The following is a 12795-nucleotide window of genomic DNA, read 5'->3' as shown; positions in this document are numbered from 1 at the left end:
TTAATGGTACTGCTGGTTATCAATATATTTCCGCTGCTCTGCACAGCCTTCATTGGTTTTATGTTAAGAACAGAGTAAACTAAAAGCTCTTATTGTTGATTTGTCTAGTCATGACCTGTCCCTTTTACTTGAAGGAGCTTGTTGCATCCTACTACTAACAAGCAAGTTTTGTGCTCCACCTCAGAGGGCCTGCTACTAGATCCACTGGTCAGCCTTCAGACCTCAAGCCTTAGGATTGTTCTCCAAACTCCTCACCTGTGAAATCTGTTACCATGGCGACTTCGGGAATGCCCATCTTTGACTGATTTTAGAGGAGCACTCAAGGCTTACCGTTACGATTTAGCCTTTGATAGTGTGAGAGGACCATAATTAGTATGCACTTTAGTCATCTGTTGTAGTTTCTATGTTACTCTCCCATGTCTGTTTATGTTGGAAATTGAGTGGCATGACAAGCTGGACTGCATAGTCCATCTATTTTCCAGCACATCACCGTTGGATAAAGGGATACTGCACATGGCTCATAGGAGAAAAAAAAGTGCCTCTTTACATAAGACTTTTGACTGATATATCACAGAGGTGTTCAAATATAGAAGCTAATCCTTCAAAGGAGGGCCTCCCCCTCTGCTTTCCAACCTCCTTCCTCTCACTAACCTATGCGACTTGTGAAGGAATTCATTATATCAGCACCTGTAAGTCACAACAGGAGCAGGATGCAAATGTAATGGGGGACAGAATGTGGTATGTTTGCAGAATGTCACTGATATCTACAGATTAGCTGCACTCTGCTCAGGTAGGAGCTGATCCAATATTGTATCATGACAATGGCAGTAACTGCCCATAAGACTCTGAACTGGGTTACAATAATACAAGATGAACTAATGAGGACAGAACCTCAGACAGAAAAGGATCAAATGTTTACAGACCATGAAACTGGCTCCAAATCCAAGTAAGATAGGATCATAACAGGCTGAAATGCCAATTTCCTTTAAAAAATGCAGGAATTCTATTACCTAAATGATAATGCCAACCAGAACAAGCTAATTTATGTGAACTGCCAATGAATTAAGAAAATTAGCATACACAATTCCCAGGCTGCATTATGGAAAGCCTTGGTCCATGCACAGAGGGATGAACCCCCGATTACAATCCAGATAATTCTAGTTCAAACAGTGGCTCAGATGCTGAAGGAAATGGGTGATGAGATAGATGTCTGTAAGCAACGTACGCCTGCTTGTACAACTGGGGGGGGGGTGAATTTCTGCTGTCCAACATCTAGCATGGACAGACAACTACATATCTGAAAAGACGCCCACACATGTGGAAGAAACACCCCCCTTAGACCATCAAGAAGGAAATGAATGAGTGCACTGGCACTTAGAAATTCCAGAACAGGATCCAGGACATAAAGGTCCTAACTGGCCTGTAGGTCTTATAGGTTTGTTAAAAAAATATCAACTCCCACCCTAGACAGAAGAGCTGGTCACTTCTGCCAAAAGGAAAAAATTAGTCACAAGACAGAGGGGCACAATAAATATACAGCTGCACTGTGGGAATAAACAAGAAGATACATGGATTTTTAAAAGCACTTGGAACATGAGCCACATCAAACCTTAATTATAAATGGATGACCACTCATACACCAATATTACACTAACTACAGCTCCAGATAAGAGACAAGCCTGGAAAAATGTACTAAATACCATGCCAACCCTTTTGCAATAATTTAGAAATATTGCCGGCCTCACTGTGTGTCAGCGTTGCAACTGCCAACAGCTCCTTACGCTGCATCATCGAAGCAGAGTTCCTATCCAAACATTCACCAAAGAATCTTGCTTTAAGAGGGTGTAACCATGTTCCTCAAATGACTTCACCATGGTATATTTAAGTGGCATCCAGTAACAAGAATAAGAGTAACTGTAATGGGACTCTTGCTATTGATCACCAGTGATGATCCTAATAATGGCCAGTTATATGTAGCAATTCGACTGGTCCCACAAAGACCACAGCTGCAAAATAAAGAGCTACAACTGCCAACATGAATAAGCTTCAACAAAGTTACAGCCCGGGGGGGCAGAAAGCAAAACTATTTTCTTAAAAGTTCCCATTCCAGGGTACCACATTAATAAAGAAAGAGAATAACTTTTGTTCACATTCTGACTCCTGGCCTTGCACCTGTGACCTTCACAAGACTGGTCTACATGCAGCCAAACATTTTCTGAATTACATATTACACTAAAATAGCAAAACGTGTTATCATAAACTGACAGTAAACAGTTCATAAAATGCTCTGTAACCAAGGATACAAGAGAGCTGAATCAGTAAAAGAAAAAAGGCTAACAGTGTGCATTGGAAACCTGCAGACAAGCTGTACTGACCAAAAGGAAAGAAAAACACAAAAAAAAGCAAATAAGAAAAGAGAAGACTACAAGGAGGACAGGGGAGAATTAAGTGAGAAATGAGTAGGGGCAATTAGGAGCTAGCCAAAAGACAGCAATGCAAATGGAAGACGAAGAGAGGAAGAAAAAGGGGATTCAGGGGTATCCCCTTGAAAGATCATTTGTAATCCTGAGGCAGTAAGGACCCACCTGATAACATAAAATTGCAACTGTGCTCCTGATGTTAGCACAAAAGTACAGAGTAATTCAGTTTGTTTCTCAATGGAGGTATGTAATGGACAGTGTTGCAACAGTTTCTGTTAAATTGCTGAGATGAGGAAATCTATGCAATCCTTTCTACAACCAACAATGCAACCCCCCCCCCCATTTTCAGCTACTGCTAAATCATGAACAGTAATTCAGTATCAATCATGGATGTCTGTCTGAGAAGTGAGAACAACTTTGCAAGGCATTCATGTGCTCTTCTATAATGCTTTACTGACATGTCTGGACTTAGCTTTTTGAGTAACGTGCATCAACATCATAGTAATACCTTCAACAAAGTACTTACTACTTTGAAACAAAAATATAGACAAGTTATTTGTCTCCAGTCCTATTTCCTTTTTTAACAATGTGGCAAGGTATACACAAACAGATCTCTACTATGCAAAAACAATAATTCAAATACATTACTATTTCTGGAGGTCGACTATATACCCAGGAGAAAGTTTGACATAGTGGATACACTGGTGGAGTTTAAAAAATATATGAGGAAGCTCAATTTGGGTATATTTTTTCAGGAGTCTAACCCTGGAACCACGAATATGAGTGGTCTGAGGAGGAAAAGTACATTTACCCCCCCCCCCATGTACAATACTCTTATCAATTTTGAAAAAGTAGTTAGTAAGAAAATTTATGAATTATATAAGCATGTACAGAAAGATAGATGTAGAAGTAATTGGAGTTCTACTGACGAGGCTATCTTAACTACACTTTGTGATATTTATAATATCAGAATCATGACACCTGACAAAGGGGGAGGCGTAGTCTTGATATGGATACTTATATACAAAAAATTTTTGATATTTTGAATACATCAGACCAATACGAGGTTTCCTCGCTTAATCAGATTAATATAGCCCATAGAAGGATTGACTTGTATCTGGAAGAATTTTTATTGGATGAACGTATTACTCAGGATTTATACAACTTTTTAAAGGTTGAATACCCCACTTTAGCAACTATCACGGGGATACCCAAAGTACACAAAAACATTCATGACCCCCCATTTAGACCTATTATTTCTGGAAGTCATAGCAAAACCTTCCCTTTTGGCAAGGTAGTTGATCAATGGTTGAAACATATTTATCCGAAGATATCACATTTAATCAAAGATTCTTGGGAATTTCTTGGGATGTTCAAACATGAATTATGGAATATGGATTTACTTTTTGTTACAATTGAGATTTATTTTCATGTATACCTAGGACGGAAGGTATGAATAGGTTTATTAACAGTCTGAACAAGCATAGTGGACTAGATTGGGATAAGATAGACCTCCTATCTGAATTTATGAACCTGGTTCTTGACAACAACTATATTTTTTTTGAAGGAGAGTACTACAAACAAATATCAGGGGTTGCTATGGGGGCAGCATGTGCCCCCATTTATGCAAATATGGTTCTCTTAGATTGGGAGGAGGAATACATCCTATATACACCATGGATGGAGCAAATGGCTTGTTATGTCAGGTATTTGGATGATTTATTTATTTTATGGACAGGAAAGGAGAAGAATCTGATACGATTTATAGAATATATTAATGGAACTACTTCCTATTTACAATTTACACATAATACTAGTAAGATTGGTATCAGTTACTTAGATACATACATCTTTAGTGATGGAACTACTTTCCAGTCTAAGATATACAGGAAAGACACTTTCTATAATGCCTATCTGGAATATTCAAGTAATCATCCATATAAGCAGAAAAAAGGTATACTGAAAGGGCAATGTATTAGGGCAGCTAGAATGACTTCCAGAAAGGATGACATGATTGAAGAAATGAAATTTATTGGCCAATTGTTTAGTCAAAGGGGCTATCCATCATCAATGGTTAAGGATGTCACTGAATATGTGACTAATGAATGGGGAAATAAAATATCCACCCTTATTGGGGAGGGGATTTACACCACACAATCAGGTTAACAAAAAACAAATAGGAGATAATTATCATAAGGCCTATATATTACAGTATGGACATGTGGGAGAAATCAGGAATATTCTGGAGACTAACTGGAATATACTAACTTGTGACGAAGGGATTAGTGATAAAATAGGAGATAAACCTACCTTCGTCTACAAAACAGGGATGAATTTAAAGAGAATGATCGAGGTTAAAACTAATAATCGTTATAATGATGGGAATAAAAGTGTGACAGGGACCAAGCCATGTGGACACTGTAATCAATGCTCATTTATTTTACAGACTGACAGTTTGCATCTGGACAACAACATCAAAAGTAAAATATTTTTCAAAAAAGGAAACTGTCAGACCCAACATATAGTATATCTGGGAAAATGTATGTCTTGTCCCAGTTTTTATGTTGGGAAAACTGACAGACGGTTACACAATAGAATATATGACCATACATACTGCATTAAGAAGAAGGACAAGAATAATGCATTATATAGGCACCTGGTAGAGAGTGAGGGCTGTAACTCATTCAAATTTGCCATTCTAGAAGTGGTTAGGAACAACCCTAGGGGGTGTGATATTAAATCTATCCTAGGGGAGAAAGAGATTCAATGGCAGATTAGACTGAACGCAGCCAGTCCACCAGGCATCAATGAGTATATTCCCACCAAACCTTTATTAAGAAATTAAACTATGGTATATGAATGAATTTATGTTGTTCGTTAGTCCTTTATGTATACATTTTATCAATTTAATATATAGGAATATATTATATTTATTAGTAAGGATTTTTATCACATTCAAATTTATGACTGTTTTAGTATTATATTAATGAATTTTATTTAATTATGCAATTATTTATCAGTTTATATGATAAAAATGAGATTGTTGTTTTGTGCTTTTAAATTTTAATGAATGCTTGATTGGTTAGGTAATTAGATACTTAGTTTTTTGGCGGGCTTTTAGAAAGTATTTAAAGTGTAGTATTGAGTATGTAAGTTTCTGAAGAAATCTACGTTGAGTAGATGAAAGCACTTAACCTATTGCTTATGTACTTCGTTCAATAAAGGATTTGGATACTGTGGATCGTGGTGTTTCATTCAGGGGAGCTGCTTTTTCGATTGTTGGTTGTTTTATTGCTGGATTCCCTGGATACATTCTTGTGAGTTTCTGTTAAATTGCTGAGATGAGGAAATCTATGCAATCCTTTCTACAACCAACAATGCAACCCCCCCATTTTCAGCTACTGCTAAATCATGAACAGTAATTCAGGATCAATCATGGATATCTGTCTGAGAAGTGAGGACAACTTTGCAAGGCATTCATGTGCTCTTCTATAATGCTTTACTGACATGTCTGGACTTAGCTTTTTGAGTAACGTGCATCAACATCATAGTAATACCTTCAACAAAGTATTTACTACTTTGAAACAAAAATATAGACAAGTTATTTGTCTCCAGTCCTATTTCCTTTTTTAACAATGTGGCAAGGTATACACAAACAGATCTCTACTATGCAAAAACAATAATTCAAATACATTACTTTTTCTGGAGGTCGACTGCAAGCAGGTGGTTCAAATCGATCATTACACCCAAAATACTGTTGGAGTTCATTCCAATGATTTTCACGTTTTGTCATGTCACTGTTTAAAATTAGTATTAATGTGATCAGTATAATAAAATAATGATAAAGCTTTTATGCAGTTTGTAATCAGATAAGGACATATAAACAACCATTTCCTGAATTAGCAGGAACATAAAGGATGAAATAAAATATTCATGTAAGAATACAAACAAACATCTACTCCTTGACATGTCACAATCCCATTATACATCTCAGGTTTTAGGATCAGAAGCAACGCATAGCCTATGAAAGAAAATGCTACTGTGACATGGCTTCATCATGATTTGTTTACATTAGCATCAGCCCCACCATCTTGGTTTACTTAGACAGACTAATATTTTTACAAAAAATAAAAGGTAGCCTGTCTGACAGCCTGAATTATGCTAAAGTAGATGTTCACGTTTTTCAAAGCAACAGTTTTGAGAGTACTTCAGTAAGAGACAAGCCCAAATGGAAATGTTATGAGAAGCTGGGTTCCAGACAAACTGTGTTCTCACCTCATTGGTGAGGCTCTCTGTAGAATCAGTTTTGCAAATAAATAAGTAAAATGTTAAATTATGCAATGATAGCCTACAAACGAGCCCTGGGAAGTTGCTTTCTAAATTTTAGTGTCTGTATCCTGAGCCTCAAGATGGTCAAATTACAAATTCACAGTCAAAACAGTTTCTGCTATCAAAGTATAAAAACCAGAACAGCTAAGTAGACTTCAACTTTTGATATCTTTCAACAAGCTATATGTATCATTCTTTTTCAATTATTAATGTAAATATGAAACGGCAACGGTAGCCAGGTAAAGACATTACTCATCTGATTTTACAAAAATGGTTGAAGTTTTCACTAACCTTTAATAATTTAAGGTTTGAGCATAAGACAAACTTCAATTAAATCCTTTTCTATAAAAAAGGCAGAAGAGACAAAACTCTGAACTGTAAACTAGAAATACAAAGTTTAACTCAAACAATACGCTTTTCACCGGTCAAGACCGTAACACTACCCATGTCAGGCATTTTGACAATATTTCACCATTGGCATTCCACCAATTTGTTCAATGACCATCGATCATGCACAGAAAACAAGCAATAGCTGTCATAGCTAAAATACCAGAAATGTTGTTTATATATAATCTACCAAATCATTATATATATTTTTTTACAGTGTACCATCATTCATATATATATATATATATATATATATATATATATATATATATATATATATTACACACACACACACACACACACACACACACACACACACACACACACACACACACACACACACACACACACACACACACACACACACAACTAGCATCTTCCAACTCTATGAACTTAATTTTGTTGGTACAGCAGTGGTACTCATGTATTCAAAGTCAAATAAATTAAAAACTATGTTTTTCAATGGTATACAAAATGTCAATTAGCAGAAACCTTTACAAAATGGCTGTTCTCACTTATATGTAAAAAAAAAATAAATACATTTAAAAACAAGCAAGATAACCAAAATGTTGAATTAAAAAAATAAGATAAATTTGCTGAATGATGGAAGACTAGGTTTACCTCAATTTGTATGAAACTGTTGTGTGCGATCGAGCATTTGTGCGACTTTACATGTCGAATAACGGTACATGTCCAAATCAAAATGTCAAAAATGGTTTACTGGAAACCCAGAGTCGACCATTTTCGAACTGCATCACAAACGTGCACTCCCCGTGACATTTAGAAGACATTTCCTGATGTCTCCAAACATTGTTATGCAGACAGGCAAGCCCCCCCCTGTGCCCCACCACACCCCCTGCTAATTTAATATACTAACTCCAAGATCGCACTGCAGTGAGGGAAGGGGTACATGTTCCGACCCCCACTGTAGTGCGATCTGCACTCAAAGTTGAATTCACATGAGCGAATGCACACTGGCATTCACTCAATTGTGATTTCGGCAATACGTGGTTCGTCAATATGGACTTTTGTAATCATCCTTTTGCACATCTGTGCACTTCACACATATGAAGGTAAACCGGAAAAATAACCAGAAGTAGAAATAACCCTACAGTAAGGGAGAAAGGCGGGACAAGTTTTCCTTTGCCCCTTGCAACCTAATAATTCTTACTGTAAAGTCCCACACAAACCCTCTGGGGGAAAGAACATCTCTTTTTCTCAAGCTTATACAATCTCTGTGATCTAATCCAGGACAATCTTGAGATATTTAACCATCACATCTCTCTCTACAATATTAACCTTCTGATCATCCACTTTCTGTATAGGATCCACATTTTACATTTTTCTTAATGAGAAACGAAAGACGTAAACTCAAGCTATACATCTCTAACAAATTAATGAAAGCATATTTAGAACGAAATAATAACAACAACAACAGGGCACATGGAACAAAAAAAAATAAACATCCAACGTTCTACAAAATGAGGGACATTTTTAAAACATTTTTTTCATTAAAAAAAGCAAAAAATAAAAATATTTCCCATATTTCATATACAAACTGTTAACTTTCAAAACAAAAGCTGATATCAGGCTAGTACTAATGCAAACATCGTCAACCTTACAACTAGTTATACAATCAAGGATGTTTGATTACAGCTGACATTTGGATTTGTACTAATCTGAAAATAAAGCAAGAAAGAAAATTACATAACTGATATTTGATGTTTTTTTTTTTTTCAAAAATATAATATGGCTTTAAAACGTTTGAAAAAATGTCACCCCCAAAATGGAAATAAATTGAACAAAATTAAATATCTGGGGGTGCGGTGGCTGAATATTACTTTAATTTGTTCTATGTGAAAGGGGAAACAGTTACTCCACTCGTAGTTCTTCCACTCATGAGATAATGTGTAGAACCTTCCTCTCTAGTGAGAATGAATACCATACCCAATCCGAGAACTCAACATGTTCTATGCTTACCCTCTCACTCAAAATAAAGGAGTGCAATAAAAGTGAGTATATTTTCAAAAGATAAATACCCAACTGTCAAGTACTGCAGCAGCCAATTTTTAGTACAAGTACAAAATTATATGCAAAGTATTCCAAACATGGAACTGATCACGTAAAGACCTACAAAAGGAAAAAAGAAAGTATATACAGAGTGGACATAATGTAAGGTTTTGCAAATCAATAGAAGTGCATACAATTTAATTTCGACAATTTAAACAATTAAAGAAAATTACATTTATTTCCTGTAAACCAAGTAGTTAACCAACACAAGTGACTTAATCCAGGTTTAAGACCTATCTATACAGCAGGAATACACGAAAGTAAGTAACTTACAAAGAGAGCAAGTCTTTTACAACCAGGCCACTAATGTAGAACTAGCAGAGGAGCAGTCCATCATAAAGACCTCAAATACTGCTAATTCTCCAAGACTGTGTTTGTGAAATACTATACAAAATAAGATAATCCCTTAGTACAAAAATCCCTACACATCATGAAGCATTAAACTGTGAAACTGAAACATAACAAAAATACTGAAGGAAACCAGAACTACTCACTTTATAAAAATAGAGTATATTTCTCAAAAGTGTAATAATGTACATGTCTTGCAGTGGGGCTTTGATACCCCCTGCACCCCCTTTAAGAGTACTTATTTGAGGTCACACTACCACAGAGATAAAATAACTAGTTTCACATCATAGTGAAATATTTCCTTTATCTTCAAGTACAGTTATCTTGCTGGCACGTATATTTCATTTTGTAGGTGAGGAGGTAAAGCCTTCAATACTGGAGGGTTTTAAATATCAAACAAGTGGTGTGCGCCAGTGTATTTTATTTAGTGACAGTGGCTTCAGGTAAACTGGTATCCAAGGCAGGAAAGGATCCCCATCCCCACCTCAAAACACGTCACTTTCTGTGCATGCCCCCTATAGTGTTAAACTGGGATTAAAATTAAGGGTCTATATTAAATCATCGACCGCTTAACTTCTCGAATGCCTAAACGTCGACAGCTAAGGATCGAAAACTGACAATGTTGAACGTCCAGTTAAGTGAATTCTTTCATCAGGAAAGAATCTGCTTGACCGTGCCAAGGTAACACAAACTTCCAAGCCAAAACAAAGTGTTGGGGCTTCACCACCCACACCCCCCCATGTGGGGGCTGTGCCCCCCAACTATACCAACTCAGAGATCGATCTACATTGGGGAAAGGGCAAACTCCTGATAATGGCAAAGTGAACTCTTCCCAATGAAAGAATTCATTTAACTAGCCATTCGACATCGTTGGTTTTCGATCCTTAGCTGTTGACGTTTAGGTGTTTGACATACTAAGTGGTCGATGATTTAATATAGACCCAAACTTAAGGCATAAATGGCTAGTCATATTTTAAGCTGCTGTTGTCATATTTATATGCAGCATGCATCTTCACCCGAACCCCCAAAATGTAGCCACCTTGTGTGTATCCTTATAATGTCCTACTGGGGCAAAAAAATATATTATTTGTGTTTACTTTCAGATTTTATATATATATATATATATATATATATATATATATATATATATATACACACACACACACACACACACACACACACACACACACACACACACACATATATACATATATATATGTATGAACTGCATGCTTATTTACTCTCCCCCAAAAGATATCCACCTGTAAATGCATCAGATGTTTGTGAGGATAATGAATAATGTTTCCGACTTATTTCTACAGACAGTACAGTTCACTGATAAAAACTACAGTGATTCTCTATGCCACCCTCTGAAGTTTGTGAGAAAAGTTAAAGAAATAAGGACCACAATGTCCCCAGCCCAATGCAAAATACAGTGACTTCTGAGGTTTGGGAAGAATATTAAAAAATAATGACATCATCAGTCCCGTACACCAGCAAGTGCACAGGGCTGGTTTTAGACTAGGTGGGGTTCAGAACAGAGGTAATTATTAAGCCTATCCCAAAGTCTACTTGTACAGCAATGGTGTATGGGGGACACAATCCCCCAGAAGTTCTGAAGGTCTGGGTATTGTTTGATTTTTTTTTGAGCATGTGACAACAAAGTCAGTTACTTTCATCCAGACAAACCCCACAAAACAGTTATAGCCACTTCTATGTACAACTCAGATGTGTGATAAAAAGGGAATGATTATGTAATGTATTTTTTCCACTGTTCCACACTGTTAACACAAATTAAAATATCGCACTTTGCTTCACATAATCACGTTAGTCGTACAAAGCCAAACTAATAAGCTAACACTAGCAGGTAGCCAGTCATTTTCTTCCACAGAAAACAGCTACAGCAACTACACCTACACTGTCTGGGTATATCAGGTGTCCAGTTAGGTAGTCCATCTTACTTCACACAACAGCATACTACTCCTTCAAAGGCAGAAGGGTGACTGTTTAAACTGCTCAAAGACAAGGTCAGTAACTTTCATCCAGCTAACCTCAATCCAGCAGTTGCAGCCACAACGTCTGATGGCAATGCAATATTATATCACCTCCACAGTCCACGCAAACAGGTTACCACATGTTCAAAGTATTCCAGTCCAAGTTGCTTCACACAAATCATAAGCCAGAAAATACTCCCCAAACTATATGGTTGATTGGTGATAGCACTGTAAAAACAGTAATAACACTTCTCACCAGACCAGTCTCCTCATCCTAACTTCCCACACAAATTAAAAAGCCAGAAATATTGGCCAAAATATCTGGCTGATCATTGCAAACGTAAAAAACATAATAACACTTATCTCAACTTTGTCGTTCTCCTGTTCCCAACTGTCAACACAAATCATAAAGCTAGAAAAATTGCCAAGAAATTCTGGTTGATCACTGCCAGCGGCATTACTGCAAACATTCAAATAAAATGTAACTCACCACAACCATGCCATTCATTTCCTCTCTGGTCAGTCATTTAATAGGCTTACAAATGATTTCTTGAGATGGCTTCATGCCTATATTCTTAACATTGTGAGGTCCATACTGTACTACCTTGATCTAACAAAGTTTAACTGAAAGTAATGGGACTTGAATAGCAAACCATTTGGCGCCCTGCTCCTTGAAGTCCCCGATATTCCACAAATGCATTTTTTTTTCAAACTACTATTAATGCCTTATGCAATTTAGAGCAACAAAACATTATTCTAAAAGTAAATAAACAGGGAAAAGGTGACCCCACAACTACCACAAACTCAGCACCATATACAGTTGCCTAGCTCACCTATGCTTAAGGTCAACTATGATTTTTAGGAATATGTCGCAAATTGATTAAATAAGAGATGATTTTTCAACATGTCCCAATAAAAAAAGGCTAGCTAAAGTAACAGAAATTTTAAGTACAGTCTTCAAACATCACAGATTTACTTGTACTACACCAGTAGAACTATACTTGGTTCCCAAGAACTCAGTGTCAATAGCCATAGCAATATTTCATTTATTCATTCATTAATTCAGTTCTTTAATAACCTAATTAGTCCAGTTTAGGGTCATAGGAGGCTACAGCATACCCCTGGCACACAAGTACCCTGGCACACAATGGGCTCAGGGTTGTGAAATTAGTTTTAAAAAGGTGCCAACCCATCATAGCATTTACACACCTCTCTCTGTCACAAGTGGAACTTACACCCAGGGGCAA

At 36.7% G+C, this 12795-nt stretch overlaps 1 protein-coding gene across 1 annotated transcript in view; it reads right to left on the bottom strand.

Annotated features, from left to right (window-relative positions):
* The window catches only part of FAM204A (family with sequence similarity 204 member A), a 477602-nt gene that overhangs the window by 407592 nt on the left and 57215 nt on the right, over positions 1-12795 (bottom strand). Inside the window, exon 4 of the mRNA XM_044055971.1 lies at positions 6118-6217. Coding sequence (XP_043911906.1) covers positions 6118-6217 — 100 coding nt within the window. The remainder of the gene's footprint in view (positions 1-6117; positions 6218-12795) is intronic.

This window comes from Protopterus annectens, chromosome 14.part0 (genome assembly GCF_019279795.1).
Source record: "Protopterus annectens isolate FY-2018-M chromosome 14.part0, PAN1.0, whole genome shotgun sequence".
Taxonomy (NCBI): domain Eukaryota; kingdom Metazoa; phylum Chordata; order Ceratodontiformes; family Protopteridae; genus Protopterus; species Protopterus annectens.
This window is presented reverse-complemented; position numbering and strand designations above follow the sequence as displayed.